Raw genomic sequence first — 17,671 nt, forward strand, 5'->3', positions numbered from 1 at the left:
ATCTCCCTCAGATCTCGGAGGGCTTGTCATTCTTACACAGCGGGGTGAAGATGGTCCATGGGAACCTGTGTCTGGAGAACATCATCCTCAACAAGAGCGGAGCCTGGAAGATCATGGGCTTTGACTTCAGCATCTCCTCCATCAACCCCTCCGATGCCGAGGTGAGACGCTCGGCGCATCTGCCTGTGTGCACCTCTATGTATCTCTTCCTCTGTGTGGATCTGTATATATCCTTACATACCTGTCTCCACCTCCCTCCCTCCTTCCCTCAGCCCAAGTATTCCTGTAAGGAGTGGGAGCCCAACCTGCCGCCGCTCTGCCTGCCCAACCCAGAGTATCTGGCCCCCGAGTACATCCTGTCGGTGAGCTGCGACGCCGCCTCGGACATGTACTCGCTGGGCGTGGTGATGCACGCCGTCTTCAACGAGGGCAAGCCGGTGTTGCAGGTCAACAAGCACGACATCTTCAAGAGCTTCAGCCGACAGCTGGACCAGGTGAGGGGGCAGGGAGTGAGATGAAGGCTTGATGGCCAGAACAAGTCCACCTGATTGCTAGTAAAAAATATACATCAAAGTTGTGAGTTCTGGAGTTCTCTGGAGCGACAGCACCCAAGGACCTCATTCAGACAGCAGACCTTAGTCAGAATGCAGCACGTCTTAGCATTTTGGGGAGAAAAGGACAGGGATATTAATGCCCAAGTGCACTGCAATATTTGTAATGCTTCATTGATTCCACACTTTTTGAATTAGTAAATCTCCCCCCCCCCGTCTGTCCATAGCTCAGCAGACTGAGCCCCACCATGTTGAATAAGATTCCTGAGGAGGTGAGGGAGCACGTCAAGATGCTGCTGAGTGTCACGCCCAACGTCCGGCCTGACGCTGACCAGATGACCAAGGTCCGATCACCCCCCGTGTCACCAACTATGACCTTGTGTCACTAATACAACAGGATACATTATACTTTTTACATATTAAAACCCGCTCACCAAGTTAGCTAACTGATAAATACTTAGAAATACCTTTTAGATTTTCTGATTCATTAATAAAGCTAAACCTGAATATGTGTCGTCGGTTGAATATGTGTCGTCGGTTGAATATGTGTCGTCGGTTGAATATGTGTCGTCGGTTGAAGGCCCGTTTCAAGATCGTCTTCCTAAAAAGTGATTTCAGAGAATTGAAGCAAGATGAAGTCATTGATCCTGCTTTATGCCATTACCACCCAGTTCAGTTGAATAATCCCTTCTCTGTGTCTGGGTGCTTCAGATCCCCTTCTTTGATGACGTGGGGGCGGTGACGCTGGCCTACTTTGACTCCCTCTTCCAGAGGGACAACCTGCAGAAGTCCCAGTTCTACAAAAACCTGCCCAAGGTCTTGCCCAAGCTACCCAAGGTTAGTGTTCACTGTGTGTGTGGTGAGTGTGTGTTGCTCTTACAGGTCATTTTAGTGTCCTAGTTGTACATTCCTACAGTAGAATGCTTCATGCTCAGTGGACAGGTAGCTTGGAACGTGGTCTTCAGTAATCCAGTCAAATTGGGATTGGCCATTTTGCAAATATGTGCTCAAAGGTGATTTAATAAAAATGATTCTGATTAAAGCCACTATTCCTAGCCTCTTTGCATCCTGTCTCTTCCTCTCCACCCCAGAGAGTGGTGGTGTATCGTATCCTCCCAGCCCTCACCTCAGAGTTTGTGAACCCAGACATGGTGCCGTTCGTCCTGCCCAACGTGCTGCTAATCGCAGAGGAGTGTACCAAGGACGAGTACGTCAGACTCATCCTGCCGGACCTCAGCCCTGTGTTCAAGCAGCAGGAGCCTGTCCAGGTACACACACACACACACACAGGATGTAAAGGACACACACATACAGTGTATCCCCATACCCAGTTTTTAGGACTACCTTCTATGTTTTCTTGATGTGTGTTACAGGGATGGCATGGTTAGATAAAGCATATAGCATCCTCTAGTCTTATCTGGTGACAGGGCTGTATATATCATACTGTTTCTCTCTCTTCTCCTTTCCACGCCTTCAGGCAAGCAATATGGTGAGTGGTCTTTGCTAAGCGTAGTTGCTAAGACTGTGTGTGTAACACTCTAATGCTTAAAAAAAGAGCTCACTTTATTCCTAGTTTCATTTCACTGGTAGTTACCCATCTCTCTCTTTTTGTGTCGCTCTCCCATCATTAAGCCTGGATGAACCGCGTTTAACCCTCTGTGTCTCTCAGATCCTGCTGATCTTCCTGCAAAAGATGGACCTGCTGCTGACCAAGACCCCACCGGAGGACATTAAGAACAGCGTTCTGCCCATGGTCTACAGAGCCCTGGAGGCCCCCTCCATCCAGATACAGGTACCACGGACAGGCACATCATGGGTTTACAAAGGGTTTACTCCACCGGCAGAAAGAGAACTGCAATACTAATGAAATAAGGTTTAGGATTGAGGTTAAAGTTAGAGTGTGATTTAAGGTAAGTGTAAATTAGTATACTGTTGTCCGTTGCCATTACATTTCCTGCCCGTTGAAAATACGCTGCCTTGATTTAATGCGTAATTTGTTGGCCAGGTACTGTACACTGTAAAAGACAGACATCTCTATTTACCTCTCCAAATGAGTGATGTAGTGAAGGAAGTCAAGTGTAGGAAGATAACTGCAGCGTTAACCTCTAAACACTAATTGTGGTACAAATTGCCCGTAACCACAGCTCTAGAATCTCATTTCCTGTCCCCAAATCCTAAACTAACCATTGAGAGGATAAGAAAAACCTGACCCTGGACCAGCGGTTAGCAGCACATTCAACCAACTCTGTAAAGCTCACATGGGAACCTCAATAGAGTTTCTATAATACGCCTGACCAAGACAGACAATATTTTGGCTTTGCTATGATCCCAATGTCCATTTGAGAGTTCTAGGCTCTATGTGATTCTATGGAAACCCCTGCCATTACGTCATCAGCAATGCTGTGCCATATATTTGTGTGCCCCCCCCAGGAGCTGTGTTTGAACATAATCCCTACCTTCGCCAACCTGATTGAGTATCCCTCCATGAAGAACGCACTCATCCCCCGCATCAAGTCTGCCTGTCTACAGACCTCCTCACTTGCAGTCAGTCTCTCGCTTTCATTTGACTCTGTCTCTCTCTTTCTGTCTCTCTCTCTCTGTCTCTCTCTGTCTCTCTCTCTCTCTCTCTCTCTGTCTCTCTCTGTCTCTCTCTCTCTGTCTCTCTCTCTCTGTCTCTCTCTCTCTGTCTCTCTCTGTGTCTCTCTCTCTGTCTCTCTCTGTCTCTCTCTGTCTCTCTCTGTCTCTCTCTGTCTCTCTCTGTCTCTCTCTCTCTGTCTCTCTCTCTGTCTCTCTCTCTGTCTCTCTCTCTGTCTCTCTGTCTCTCTCTCTCTCTCTGTGTGTGTGTTGATCAAATGCACATGGTTGTTTTTGACTGACCATTGATTGACAGGGGACAGAAATATTCTGACTGTGTGTGCGTATGTTTGACCTGTGTGTGTAGGTGAGGGTGAACTCCCTGGTGTGTCTGGGGAAGATTCTGGAGTACCTGGACAAATGGTACGTCATTGACGAGATCCTTCCCTTCCTGCAACAGATCCCCTCCAGAGAACCAGCCGTACTCATGGGGGTTCTAGGTAACGGAACATCTAGAACGTCTTAGAATCCAGATAATAGTCCTAGGGATCTCAACAGAAAAAATGATCAGTACTGTTAAAGAGTTCTATCTTATTTTAGAATCCCTTAGGATAAAATGAGTCAATTCTCCTAGGATGAAATGAGTCAATTCTCCTAGGATGAAATGAGTCAATTCTCCTAGGATGAAATGAGTCAATTCTCCTAGGATGAAATGGGCCAATTCTCCTAGGATGAAATGGGCCAATCCTCCTAGGATGAAATGGGCCAATCCTCCTAGGATGAAATGGGCCAATCCTCCTAGGATGAAATGGGCCAATCCTCCTAGGATGAAATTACTCATTGAAATAGGGTAACACTTAAAAACATGATCTATCGCTTTAACAGTATTGATTGTCGTGGTTCTGATTAGTTGTGGAATGGTTGTATGGTTGTTTCCTCCCATAGGGATCTACAAGTGTACCTTCTCCCATAAGAAACTGGGCATCCCCAAAGAGCACCTAGCTGCCAAGAGTCTGCCTCACCTAGTCTCGCTCAGTATAGACAACAACCTCAACCTCAATCAGGTAGGTAGATGCGCACATACACACACACACACACACACACACACACAGAAGTTGTATTCCAACCCTCTCTCTGTGTGTTTCAGTTTAACTCCTTCATGGCTGTGATCAAAGACATGCTGACTCGTATGGAGGCAGAGCACAAGACCAAACTGGAGCAGCTACACAGCATGCAGGAACAACAGAGGTATCCGTCAAATCACTCCCTCCTGTCTTCCTCTGACGTTGTAATGTCAGGTGCACCAGTACAGTGAGATGTCTTTCTTGCAGCTCTAACCCCAACAATGCAGTAATCAATAACAATGTTTTACTAAAAATAACAAGGTAGAACAAAAACACATGAGATATAAGAACAACATGATAAAGTAAGTACGTATAATATATACAGGGTCAGTTCCAGTACGCATAATATATACAGGGTCAGTTCCAGTATGCATAATATATACAGGGTCAGTTCCAGTACGCATAATATATACAGGGTCAGTTCCAGTACGCATAATATATACAGGGTCAGTTCCAGTACGCATACTATATACAGGGTCAGTTCCAGTACGCATAATATATACAGGGTCAGTTCCAGTACGCATACTATATACAGGGTCAGTTCCAGTACGCATAATATATACAGGGTCAGTTCCAGTACGCATACTATATACAGGGTCAGTTCCAGTACGCATAATATATACAGGGTCAGTTCCAGTATGCATAATATATACAGGGTCAGTTCCAGTACGCATAATATATACAGGGTCAGTTCCAGTACGCATAATATATACAGGGTCAGTTCCAGTACGCATACTATATACAGGGTCAGTTCCAGTACGCATAATATATACAGGGTCAGTTCCAGTACGCATACTATATACAGGGTCAGTTCCAGTACGCATAATATATACAGGGTCAGTTCCAGTACGCATACTATATACAGGGTCAGTTCCAGTACGCATACTATATACAGGGTCAGTTCCAGTACGCATAATATATACAGGGTCAGTTCCAGTACGCATACTATATACAGGGTCAGTTCCAGTACGCATAATATATACAGGGTCAGTTCCAGTACGCATACTATATACAGGGTCAGTTCCAGTACGCATACTATATACAGGGTCAGTTCCAGTACGCATACTATATACAGGGTCAGTTCCAGTACGCATACTATATACAGGGTCAGTTCCAGTACGCATACTATATACAGGGTCAGTTCCAGTACGCATACTATATACAGGGTCAGTTCCAGTACGCATAATATATACAGGGTCAGTTCCAGTACGCATACTATATACAGGGTCAGTTCCAGTACGCATAATATATACAGGGTCAGTTCCAGTACGCATACTATATACAGGGTCAGTTCCAGTACGCATACTATATACAGGGTCAGTTCCAGTACGCATACTATATACAGGGTCAGTTCCAGTACGCATAATATATACAGGGTCAGTTCCAGTACGCATACTATATACAGGGTCAGTTCCAGTACGCATAATATATACAGGGTCAGTTCCAGTACGCATACTATATACAGGGTCAGTTCCAGTACGCATAATATATACAGGGTCAGTTCCAGTACGCATACTATATACAGGGTCAGTTCCAGTACGCATAATATATACAGGGTCAGTTCCAGTACGCATACTATATACAGGGTCAGTTCCAGTACGCATACTATATACAGGGTCAGTTCCAGTACGCATACTATATACAGGGTCAGTTCCAGTACGCATAATATATACAGGGTCAGTTCCAGTACGCATAATATATACAGGGTCAGTTCCAGTACGCATAATATATACAGGGTCAGTTCCAGTACGCATAATATATACAGGGTCAGTTCCAGTACGCATACTATATACAGGGTCAGTTCCAGTACGCATAATATATACAGGGTCAGTTCCAGTACGCATACTATATACAGGGTCAGTTCCAGTACGCATAATATATACAGGGTCAGTTCCAGTACGCATACTATATACAGGGTCAGTTCCAGTACGCATACTATATACAGGGTCAGTTCCAGTACGCATAATATATACAGGGTCAGTTCCAGTACGCATAATATATACAGGGTCAGTTCCAGTACGCATAATATATACAGGGTCAGTTCCAGTACGCATACTATATACAGGGTCAGTTCCAGTACGCATACTATATACAGGGTCAGTTCCAGTAGGGATACTGGAGTGGTGGAGGTAGATATGTATAGGGGTAAGGTTACTATATACAGGGTCAGTTCCAGTAGGGATACTGGACTGATGGAGGTAGATATGTATAGGGGTAAGGTTACTATATACAGGGTCAGTTCCAGTAGGGATACTGGACTGATAGAGGTAGATATGTATAGGGGTAAGGTTACTATATACAGGGTCAGTTCCAGTAGGGATACTGGACTGATAGAGGTAGATATGTATAGGGGTAAGGTTACTATATACAGGGTCAGTTCCAGTAGGGATACTGGACTGATAGAGGTAGATATGTATAGGGGTAAGGTTACTATATACAGGGTCAGTTCCAGTAGGGATACTGGAGTGATGGAGGTAGATATGTATAGGGGTAAGGTTACTATATACAGGGTCAGTTCCAGTAGGGATACTGGACTGATAGAGGTAGATATGTATAGGGGTAAGGTTACTATATACAGGGCTTTCTGTATTTACTATCTTCCTACTTGTCATTTTATTAGTCAACAATGACTCAGGAAAGATGTGATGCAAGTTAATGTTCAGAATCTGATTAGAAATATGAGGGTTGAGTCGTCGTATTTGATTGTTTGTGCGAGACAAATTACCCTGAATAAAATAGTTTGAGCTATTCTGTCTGTCCTCAGGAGTATGAATATTAATACCAGTCAGACCAACCAATCGGAAGAGACGAAGCGCACCCCCAGCCCTGGCAACCAGGTGAGGGGTCATTTCCTTGACAACGAGGGGAGAGGCGATTGCCCGGATGAGGCAAATGCATGAAGGATTGACTTAATGAAGGCTTGATGTATGTGATTTCATCCACTTATAAGGCCAAATGTATCATAAAGATGCATGTTGGCATGGGTTAGTGTTATTGCTTATTGAAACCGTTGTCTTTTTCCAGATTGATGATCTCTTTGGAGGGAGTTCTGGGAGTACAGGGGTTAATGGGAAAGCGAACGGAAACTCTGCATCAGCTCCCCAACTCAACAGAGTACGTACTCTGCATCTTATTCCGTAGGCACAGACCAGAGCAAACGTATTGCAGTGGAAGTCTGTTAACGTTCCTGTTAAATTAGCTTGGGTGGTGCATGTTCTGTTTAACTCTCTTTTTGGGATTGAACGTTACCAAACCCATCTCATCTATCCTAACCTTGTATAGCTGCTAGTGTATATTTCAGGGATAAGGGGTTATTATTAAGGCTTTCTGTTCTTTCCTCCCTCTCTCCCGCTCTGTCCCTCTCCTCCTCCCTCTCTCCCGCTCTGTCCCTCTCTCCCTCTCTCTCGCTCTGTCCCTCTCCTGCTCTCTCTGTCCCTCTCTCTCGCTCTGTCCCTCTCCTCCTCTCTCTGTCCCTCTCCTCCTCTCTCTGTCCCTCTCCTCCTCTCTCTGTCCCTCTCCTCCTCTCTCTGTCCCTCTCTCTCTGTCCCTCTCTCTGTCCCTCTCCCTCTCTCTGTCCCTCTCCCTCTGTCCCTCTCCTCCTCTCTCTGTCCCTGTCCCTCTCTCTCGCTCTGTCCCTCTCTCTCGCTCTGTCCCTCTCTCTCGCTCTGTCCCTCTCTCTCGCTCTTTCCCTCTCCTCCTCTCTCTCGCTCTGTCTCTCTCCTCTTCTCTCTCTCGCTCTGTCCCTCTCCCCCTCTCTCCTCCTCTCTCTCTGTCCCTCTCCTCCTCTCTCTCTCTGTCCCTCTCCCCCTCTCTCTCTATAGATGTCTCTGACTCTGGAGGAGAAGCAGCGGTTAGCCAAGGAACAGGAACAGGCAGCCAAACTAAGAAACCAGCCAGCGCTAGCCCCCCAGAGTATCAAACCAGCTACTACTCCTACCCAGGTAGTAGACATACTCACACATACTTGTGTGAAAATGTATAGTTCCTTACTTGGTAGCCATCCATGGTTACATGTTTTGATCTCCTCATATAGAACAATCACAAAATATCTGTATAATTTATTAGTTTGATGTTTTAGAGTGATGTAATCTACTTTAGTTTCCACTTCAAACCTGCCACCTATTTGTCATTGATATGATAAGCTGATTTGACCTGATGTGTTTGGCAGGCCAAGGACCTGACCAGCTGCCTGCTGAACAATATGACATCCCTGGGCAGCCTGTCCCTCACGTCTCCCCCCAGACCAGGCCTCATCCAGGGCAGCACCATCTCAGCCTACCCCTCCACCACCCCCATGGGCTCTATGGCCAGCAACGGCTACAACCCAACCATGGGCTTCCAGACAGGTGGGCAGGGCATGCACCCCCCCGGCCCCGGCCTCTACGGAGGGATGGCCACCACCACCAGCACCCCTAACTTTGGCGCCCTGACCCACAACCAAGGGAGTACCAACACCCCTGACATGTCTGCCCTGGACTCCTTGTTCACTTCCAACAAGCCCAAAGTCAGCCTCAACCAAATGGCTCCTCCCAAGCCCAACCCTGGGACCACCGCCACCCCCTGGCTTAATCAGTTTGGTTCAGCCCAGCCCAGTCAGACTGCCCCGATGCAGGGCGCGCCATTAGCCATGGGAGGGGTGACCAGCGGGTTCGGGATGCAGGCCAACCCTTTCTTCAGCCCGCAGAACTTCTCTCAGCCCACGGCCGCTCCCGTAATGAACGCGGGTGGTGGGCTCAGACACAGTTCGTCCGTCAACAATGACCTGAAAGACCTATTTGGCTGAAAACAACTTTCCCCTCTTTTAATGACGGAGAGAAGGGGAGGTGGACTTTTGAACTGCAAACAAGAAGAAAGACAAATCCACTTTTTGGACCGACTGTGAAAATGATGATGAAATCCACTTGATATTTGTTGCTATTTATATTTTAATCTTCTGTGGTTTGGGTTGCAGTGTGGTTCTTCTAAGCTCCCATCGGACTGAACACTCAGTTTTTCAATCTGCACGTGGATTCCAAACCGTCTTGACTAGAGAGAGAGAGAGTGAGGGGAAAAGACACATACGTTGTGTTCTGCTCTCAGTAATGTTTGTGGGGGTTTCATATGGTTTCTTACCTGAGACACTTTGGGGTGAAAGGTTTATTCTAGAATGCATCTCTTCTCCATAATCCCTGTTCTATGTGCTAGGATGAGCAGTGGCATGGAGACCAGTCTTTCTCAGTCCATTCCTTTGTAGCCCAGCGCTAACACATGTTATTCATGCTGCCACCTCAGCAGCCTGCTATATCATATCAACGTGGTTCTTTTTAGTGGGGTCCTGTTGCTTTGAGGACGACAATCCAGAAGAGCTGTAGAATCACCGGCTAAACCGCACGGGCAGAAAGGCCAAGTCTCCATGGAAACGGTCTCCGCAGTAACACCCCATTCCATTTGGGGATTTTTAGTACCCATGCTTTCTGTTCTCTGCCTAGAATGAGATGATGGATAAGGATTCAACAGTGATGTCATAAGTGTCAAGATTCTTACAGAATAGATGAATCCAAATGAAACTGGATGGAAGTGAAAATCTAATCAAAGCTTATTGGTTGCGTCCACAGCTTAGCAGATGTTATAGTGGGTGCGGTGAAATGTTACTAGCACTTCTGCACTCTCTGACCTAAAGAAAAGGGTATTTTCTGAGCAGAAATCCAATTCAACGACCAGTTTGAAAAGGGAGGGGTTGATTGTGTTTAGGCAATTAGTCTGGTTAGGGATTGTTATCCACACAGAAGCCTGTGCTGTGAGGGTGACCGCTACACACGGCTACCTTCCTCATTGTAGTAACTCACCTGCATATGTACCCTATGGTTTGCTGTAAGGGAGTGATTGGTCGATATATACTGGGAATTGTGAATGAATGTGAAGTAGTATACACATGTGCATATTGAAATTGCAGCACAATCCTAATTCATTGAGTTATAGTTTGTCTGGTGTCTGGTGACTTTAGCCCTGTGTGTTCCTGTTTTGTAATACCCCCTCTGACTTCATCAATGGGTTCCCTTCCATCATGTTACTGACCTGACCAAGCTGGGACACCAACAACGATTGTGATCCTGTTGAAATGTGGTGAATTTAGTAATTCATTATTTTATTCCATGCATCAAACCAGTCTGCTTTCAACAAAGCAAGCAGTCTGTGCATTTTAAGTTAATCGTTGGACATATCAAATGTACTATCAAATGCAGTTTTTATATATATATATATATCATGAGTTGAGCACTTTTTCATTAAAGGGGACCTGTCCTAAATGGTTGATAAATAAATATTAAAGGGGCCCTTGGGTTGTTGCGCTCTTGTGATGATGAATGAGAGGCCTTAGAGGCGCGCTGTGTGCAGTAATAATCCTTGGGGTGGAACTAAGTCTGGGGCTGCATCTCAATAGTCAAAAGTAGCCTCTGTTTCTCGTCCCCTTTGCGTATCTCCTTCCCTTTATCTGCACTGAAATCGCAGGATAAGGTGAAAGCCAAATGGGACAGGAGTGTCATCTCACCTATCCACCTGTTGCAGACTAGTGCAGGTGAAGGAAGGAGATGAGAAAAGGACGCCATTGTAGACATTTGAGACCAACCCCCTTGTGTGAATCCTCACTGAATGCTGTTTGCAGACTGGGGATGTAGGTTTTGTTAACTGAACACATGCTAATTTATATTCACAGGTCTTTGTTGGATTGAAATTAATAATTATGTCTACTGTAAACCGTGACTAGGTGAGCTGGCACTGAGCTGGCACAATGATAATGCCATGGGCTAGTGTATAACAAAAAGGTGGGCCTTCTGGGTTGTAAAACCTCTCTATTGGACACAAGTGATGGAGGTCTGTCCTGATTGGGCGAAGACCTCTGATGTCCATCTTTCACGAAAGGTAGCCGCAATGTTCATGTGATTGTAACTATGACGACGGAAGCCTGTTTGAGGGCGAGAACTGGATTGCATTTCCTGTCACCGTGACTCGTGCGTTTGGACGCGAGGACAAAAAATAACCTATTCTTCTACAAGAGTTCTGATCCTTTGTATCCTACTGCTGTCATATGTGTCATGTGGCCTCTATGAACTATGTATTGTGTGGTGTTGTCTGAGGTGGTTCAATGAAAATCTGTACATATATATGAAAATACACAATCTAATATTCTCTATGATGTCTGTGTATTTGAGTCTAAGCCAGAGATTTGAAAAGTAACTTGAGTTCTAGAATAAGATTGCCTCAACAGTAGATACTTGAAAATCACCTTTATTCAAACTAAAGACAAAAGGCTTGTTCCTTTTGTACAATTGGCAGTGAGAGGGTTCTTTCTACAGATCACATTTAAAAATATATATTGTGCAGATTGTCAGAAGCTACTTTTCTAATAACAGTATTGGGTTTTAAGTATATGCACAATGTCGAAGAAATAACAGTAAATCCATGAATACATATGTAAACAAGTTTCATTTTTAGGAAGAGGTGGAATGGAAGGGGTTCCATCTCAGTACCGGACAGTGACTTGTCTTCACTGTGCACATGAAGAAATGGGGTTGAGAGGAAGCCACTTTCAGACAATTGAGATGCACCCAGGGTACAGTGGAGGCTGGTGGGAGGAGCTATAGGAGGACGGGCTCATTGTAATGGCTGGAATGGAATGAAAGAAACGGAGTGAAACGTTTCCATGTGTTTGATACCGTTCCATTTATTCCATTCCAGCCATTACAATGAGCCTGTCCTCCTATAGCTCCTCCCACCAGCCTCCACTGCCAGGGTATTGCACTTTGCCCCTGACAGAGGACAGTATCGTGGGCAGTGATTAGTTCAGGCGTCGAACAGATCGGGTGGTCTGAGTGGACAGGTTTCTTTGGGTCAGGGCTGCGAAAGACAAATCAAACAACTATTAGGTCATGACAATAATGTTCTCCAACACCGGAAACGCTTGGTTTGGAGTTTGGATTCATCAAATCAATTAAACTAGTCCTCAACCTTCAACCAACTGCTATCCTTCACCCGTTAGGCACTTGTCAAACTCATTCCACAAAGGGCCGAGTCTCGGCGGGTTTTCGATCCTCCCTTGTACTTGACTGATGAATGAAGGTCATCGATTAGAAAGTAACTCCCCTCACCTGGTGGTTTAGGTTGTAATTACAAGGAAAAACCAGCAGACAACAGGCCCTCCAGGGAATGAGTTTGACACGCCTGCTATAGGCACTTGTTCTGAGAAGATGACATATTTACCTGAGAAGTCCAGTTGATAGCTGAATCTCCTGGTAGTGAAGTTCATAGTTCCATTTGGGTTCTGCTGGTACTGGGCTTCAATGTCCTGGCTGGATACACTGCAGGTGTCGCTCCTCTACAGGATTAAGTCAACACACGCTGCTTGGTCATTTGTTTTTAATGTAGTAATATGAAAACTACTCTTATGGAGTCTGATGAGAGAGAGCAGTAAAACGGTTCATCTTACTTTGGCAAAGTCTTTCCAGCTTCCGTCCACGTCTTGAAACTGCCAACGGGACCGTAAACCCAATCCTCCACTGAGAGGACAGGAATTAGACAGTTTTTCATTATTTGTCACATTGTACAGTTGTTACACATGGGTTTTCTCTAGCAGGTCAGAAAGGCCTTGACTTATGGCCAGGACATCTTCCTGACTACATGAGCAGACCAGGAAAAACTATTGGCCCTAACCTATAGGGACTAGACTTTGGTCAGTAAAACTCCTTGCTCTAGGTTCCCAGCCTTTATTGTCCATACCTGCTTGTTTGTTGAGCTTCACATTGAGTTCTCCTCACAATTCTTTTGGTCCCGATGTGAACGTTGGTCTGACACATGCCTGGAAGAGACACAGAACAGTTCAGGAGCGTTCCTAGACAGGTCACGTTATGGTACACCAGTATTTAAGTCGGTCGGACCTGAGAAGTCGAGGGTGTAGGAATATCTCCCAGCTTTGATGCGTATCTGTCCCTTAGGGTTCTTCTGGTAGCGTCTCTCAATCCCAGCACTCTCCAGTGAGCAACTCTGGAAATAGCCACATATTATGTGCTGCTACACCATGACTGTCTCCCTCCCCCTTTCTCACCTTAATGAGGGCATATACAATATACAATCTGTCATGTAGTGTGCTATTTGCAAGGGTTCAAGGAATAAAATAATGTCCCACTCACTGGAGTCTGGTATTCTATCCACACTCCCTCCTCGCCCATGAATTCCCAGGTGTAGCCAGCAGAGGGAGGTGGTGAGGCAATTACGGTGGGGGCTGATTGGGCAATGGACACGCTGCAAAGAAATAGTGAATTTACACTTCAGTGTAGCTGTGACAAACTAGGTATGAAACTATAGATGATCACACTTGCATATGTCAGGAAAGTATGTAAAGTTATCTTGACACTGAGTTGAGGTCAAAGGGGAAACCAATCACATTTTAAATAATGTATATTTAATGCTATTATTATGTTGTGGCTATTTTGTTTTGGTGTTTGTAACTTTTTCTGTATAGATTTGATGAATATTTCCATTGAATAACACCTACAAGATTCCTATAGGCCAGTTTGTATACAGAAAGGCTGCGCTCCAGGCTGACTACATTGCAGACGCCAGATCTCACAACGCCTGGATAGGTTTAAATAATCAGCTAAACACATCATATAATACAGCTGCCTGAGTGCTCAGTCGATGATGCAATACAACGAAGGCAGTGAAGTTGACCTGGAACTTACCCATTCAAATAACTTTGGCAACACAACCACCACACAGGTTAAATTAATGAGGCAGGCGCCTAACGGTGTATATAGATGAGGCGGCATAATACATGCTGTTCACCATAGGTCCTAGGGGAAGAGGCTAGGGGCCAAAATACCTGCTGTTCACCATAGGTCCTAGGGGAAGAGGCTAGGGGCCAAAATACCTGCTGTTCACCATAGGTCCTAGGGGAAGAGGCTAGGGGCCAAAATACCTGCTGTTCACCATAGGTCCTAGGGGAAGAGGCTAGGGGCCAAAATACCTGCTGTTCACCATAGGTCCTAGGGGAAGAGGCTAGGGGCCAAAATACCTGCTGTTCACCATAGGTCCTAGGGGAAGAGGCTAGGGGCCAAAATACCTGCTGTTCACCGTAGGCCCTATCCTAGGGGAAGAGGCTAGGGGTCTAAATGGAATAAGGCTGTGGATGAAAACCTCATACCTGCCATTCCCTGAGACGACGGAGTTGAACTTTGGACGCCGCCGGATGTTTCTCTGTACCCGGGTGGCTGAATTGGTCTGTGTCATAGCTGAAGAAGACATACATATGCTAAGAAAAAGCTTTGTATTGTACGGGAAAATGCTGTCTAGCAGGATATGCAAAGTGTTGTCAATTGCTCGACAACAACAAAAAATAAACTTAAAGCGGCAATCAGCAGTTGAAACAAAAACAAATCCTTCTTCATGCCCCTGTTTTGGTAAAAAGGTAAGGGAGGAAGCTGGAGAAATGTAACCAATCTCAAATTCATAGAGATATGATTGCAAGGACTGACCATCCATGATATCAAAAGTATATTTTTAACCATGCTTTGAGGCTATTAAATGTTAGTTTCAATTTACAAACACTGGAGTGAAACAAGCTTGTATTTGGGGTATGACAGTTGAACTAAGCTCACAAGGAATTTATCAGTTTTATTCTTCAAGAATCAATAGGTACATATCTGTCACGCTCTGACCTTAGAGATCATTTTTATGTCTTTATTTTGGTTTGGTCAGGGTGTGAGTTGGGGTGGGCATTCTATGTTTTTGTGTTCTATGTTTTCTATTTCTGTGTGTTTGGCCAGGTGTGGTTCTCAATCAGAGGCAGCTGTTTATCGTTGTCTCTGATTGAGAACCATACTTAGGTAGCCTTTCCCCACCTGTGTTTTGTGGGTAGTTGTTTTCTGTTTTTGTGTCTGCACCAGACTGAACTGTTTCGTTCGTTGTTGTTTTGTTATTCAGTGTTCAGTTCTACTAAAATATCATGAACACTTACCACGCTGCGCTTTGGTCCACTTCTTCAAACAGCGGTGACAATATCATTATGTCCAAAAAGTGACGAATAAACTGATCAATTCAATCCATAGAGCAGAAGACTTGTAGCGCAGTTGACATTTGAAGGTAATTTACTATTTTTTTAAATTTTTAATTTAATTTTTTAATTTGACCTTTTATTTAACCAGGCAAGTCAGTTAAGAACACATTCTTATTTTCAATGACGGCCTGGGAACAGTGGGTTAACTGCCTGTTCAGGGGCAGAACGACAGATTTGTACCTTGTTAGCTCGGGGGTTTGAACTCGCAACCTTCCGGTTACTCTGCGCTTTAGCGCGATTGAGATTTAAAGGCAATGTTACCACGTTTGCGGAGACTGCATTCACTTAGAAGCTGCATATTTTGGCTCAATACGGCAGCCTAGCCTAGTGGTTAGACGCTCTAACCACGCTCTAACCACTAGGCTAGGCTGCCGTATTGAGCCAAAATATGCAGCTTCTAAGTGAATGCAGTCTCCGCAAACGTGGTAACATTGCCTTTAAATCTCAATCGCGCTAAAGCGCAGATCTTCCACACTATGGATTGAATCAAACCCCAAGTGCCAGATCTCAACCCTGGTATTCCCTCTTTATGCTACTGGCTACTTTCTCTGTCACATCACACTGTATGTGGTGGGATGAGGGACAAAACAGTCCATAATTGGGAGAGATTATGAATTTATAATAAGAATACCTTGGTTTGTTTTTCCGCTGCACGTTTCCAAACGTTTTGCTACAGCGTGACCTAATGAATACGGCCCTGTGTGGAGTCTACCTGTGAAGTCTAAGGTGTAGCTGGTGCTCCCCACAGTGAAGTGGAAGGTCCCCTGAGGTCTGAGGATGTACTGTCGTTCCACATCACCACTACTGACTGAGGACGAGCCCTGACCTGGACCCTGGGGTCGGGAGAAAGGGGGATGAGCAGAAAGAGAGAGAAATGAAATATGCAGGGAGAATTTCATTTTTATTTAATTCCAATTTAAAACGTATTATAGGACCATTTGGGAGTTTTCAGATTCACTCACCAAAGAACCGTATTCACGCCATATCATATCGTCTTTGAAATACCACCCGATGTCTTCACTTTGAGCCTGAGGTAGGAACGTGAGTCGCCGTACACTCATGGCAGCATTTTGAGCCTCAATCTGATCAAAATCTATATAGACCTGCCTAGAATACACAGAGCAGAAAGGCTACACACACAATCCACCTGTTTGTTCAAAAACATATGTCAGAACTTAGGTTACTGAACTATTGTTGAACATATAACAAATACATAATCAGATCCGAGGTTTGAGTCTTAATTCTCTTAAAATACTTCCTCTCCTGTTCACCTCCTTGAACCAATATTATCTATCAAGGAAAGGGGACAAGGAATTAACACTATTCAAGACTATTGGGATGCAGCCTGTATAAACAAATTGGCACTAAACATATGTACACTGACCCCATGTGTGATGGGTAGATGTTCATTCCTTTGGCCCCAGGCTGGCAGTAGTGGGTCTCGATCACATGGTCATTGCCAATACTAAGCCATCTCTCTCCTTCATACAGCTGCCACTCAACGTGGCTCCCCCTGGCTGTCGAAATAGGAATAGCAATTGTGTGTCATCTGTTGCAGTTGCCCCCTTTGCACTGATCTAAAGTCAGTTTCTGTAGTTCTTTCCCTTTAACTTACCTGAGGCAGACTGACTAGATGTGCTCTGCTCATAGTTCTCTTCCTCCTCTTCCTCTTCCTCATATTCCTTCAATAAACAAGTCTGAAACTATTTCCTATAAATAATGTACATCTACAGAATGATATACCGGCAGGTCTATGAGCTCTTATTCATTGTTAAGTACTTGATTTTTTGCTATGGCCGATTTATTGCTCAAGTAGTCAGCTGTGACATCAGCTGATTAGGCATTTGACTATAACGTGTTTTGTTGGTGTGTTATTGACAATAGTCTATGCAAACAATAATGCAACTGAGAAATGTTGACCTGTAATGCTCGTAAACTTACCAGATAACTATTTCCAAACCCACGTAATGACACTGTAAATAACAGATATTAAACGTAATCATTATAACAAAGTGAAAAATAATCTAGTCAATGACGAGCCGATTTGCTTGCTTTAGTACAACAACAAAAACTCCCAACAGATTAAATGTTTATTAAATCATGTCTAGAAAAGTTGAAAGGCTAGTTATTTAAATATAATAGTTAAATGGTTGTGTATAAATAACACTTCTTACTTTTAGTTGAAAATATAGAGTGGAAGTTTCATTCGTCTTTACACATCAGTCATGACTTTCTTTTGTACTGCTTTCACTTTCATTTCTTGGGCTTGACGGGCGCGTCTCTGTTTTGCATAAAACATAACCTTTCAGATTGGAGAACGATAAATAAAGATGAAC

At 44.5% G+C, this 17,671-nt stretch overlaps 2 protein-coding genes across 4 annotated transcripts in view; one reads left to right on the top strand and one right to left on the bottom strand.

The window, feature by feature from the left end:
- scyl2 (SCY1 like pseudokinase 2) overlaps positions 1-11,415 on the top strand; it is a 19,965-nt gene extending 8,550 nt beyond the window's left edge. Inside the window, exons 5-18 of the mRNA XM_065008373.1 lie at positions 12-161; positions 273-494; positions 779-895; positions 1,263-1,388; positions 1,643-1,819; positions 2,221-2,343; positions 2,982-3,095; positions 3,493-3,625; positions 4,071-4,189; positions 4,273-4,373; positions 7,014-7,086; positions 7,274-7,363; positions 8,071-8,190; positions 8,418-11,415. Of these exons, the coding sequence (XP_064864445.1) occupies positions 12-161; positions 273-494; positions 779-895; positions 1,263-1,388; positions 1,643-1,819; positions 2,221-2,343; positions 2,982-3,095; positions 3,493-3,625; positions 4,071-4,189; positions 4,273-4,373; positions 7,014-7,086; positions 7,274-7,363; positions 8,071-8,190; positions 8,418-9,032 (2,280 nt within the window). The 3' untranslated portion in view covers positions 9,033-11,415. The remainder of the gene's footprint in view (positions 1-11; positions 162-272; positions 495-778; positions 896-1,262; positions 1,389-1,642; positions 1,820-2,220; positions 2,344-2,981; positions 3,096-3,492; positions 3,626-4,070; positions 4,190-4,272; positions 4,374-7,013; positions 7,087-7,273; positions 7,364-8,070; positions 8,191-8,417) is intronic.
- An 81-nt stretch (positions 11,416-11,496) lies between these two features.
- On the bottom strand, positions 11,497-17,583 carry LOC115107144 (uncharacterized). Of its 3 annotated transcripts, none has more exons than XM_029630575.2 (13): positions 17,510-17,583; positions 17,277-17,308; positions 16,951-17,017; positions 16,720-16,852; positions 16,298-16,442; positions 16,048-16,168; positions 14,424-14,511; positions 13,411-13,522; positions 13,159-13,264; positions 13,001-13,079; positions 12,711-12,780; positions 12,485-12,599; positions 11,497-12,121 (listed from the first exon to the last, which is right to left on the bottom strand). In XM_029630575.2, coding segments are annotated over exons 1-13 (1,128 nt in total). In that variant the 5' UTR covers positions 17,511-17,583; the 3' UTR covers positions 11,497-12,062. The 3 variants fall into 3 exon arrangements, with proteins under 3 accessions (XP_029486435.2, XP_029486434.2, XP_029486436.2); XM_029630574.2 differs by having other exon boundaries at positions 16,951-17,032; positions 17,510-17,578; XM_029630576.2 differs by lacking the exon at positions 16,951-17,017 and having other exon boundaries at positions 17,510-17,572.
- Between the last annotated feature and the right edge of the window lie 88 nt (positions 17,584-17,671).

This window comes from Oncorhynchus nerka, linkage group LG23 (genome assembly GCF_034236695.1).
Source record: "Oncorhynchus nerka isolate Pitt River linkage group LG23, Oner_Uvic_2.0, whole genome shotgun sequence".
In the NCBI taxonomy this organism is placed as follows: domain Eukaryota; kingdom Metazoa; phylum Chordata; class Actinopteri; order Salmoniformes; family Salmonidae; genus Oncorhynchus; species Oncorhynchus nerka.

What these genes read in the sequence shown, in the direction of transcription:
- LOC115107144 (XM_029630574.2), bottom strand. An exon ending in GGTTTGGAAATAGTTATCTG is followed by an intron (nt 17,033 to 17,276) that starts GTAAGTTTACGA and finishes AAATAGTTTCAG; the next exon opens with ACTTGTTTATTGAAGGAATA. An exon ending in GTCGTCTCAGGGAATGGCAG is followed by an intron (nt 13,523 to 14,423) that starts GTATGAGGTTTT and finishes ATTTCTTTGCAG; the next exon opens with CGTGTCCATTGCCCAATCAG.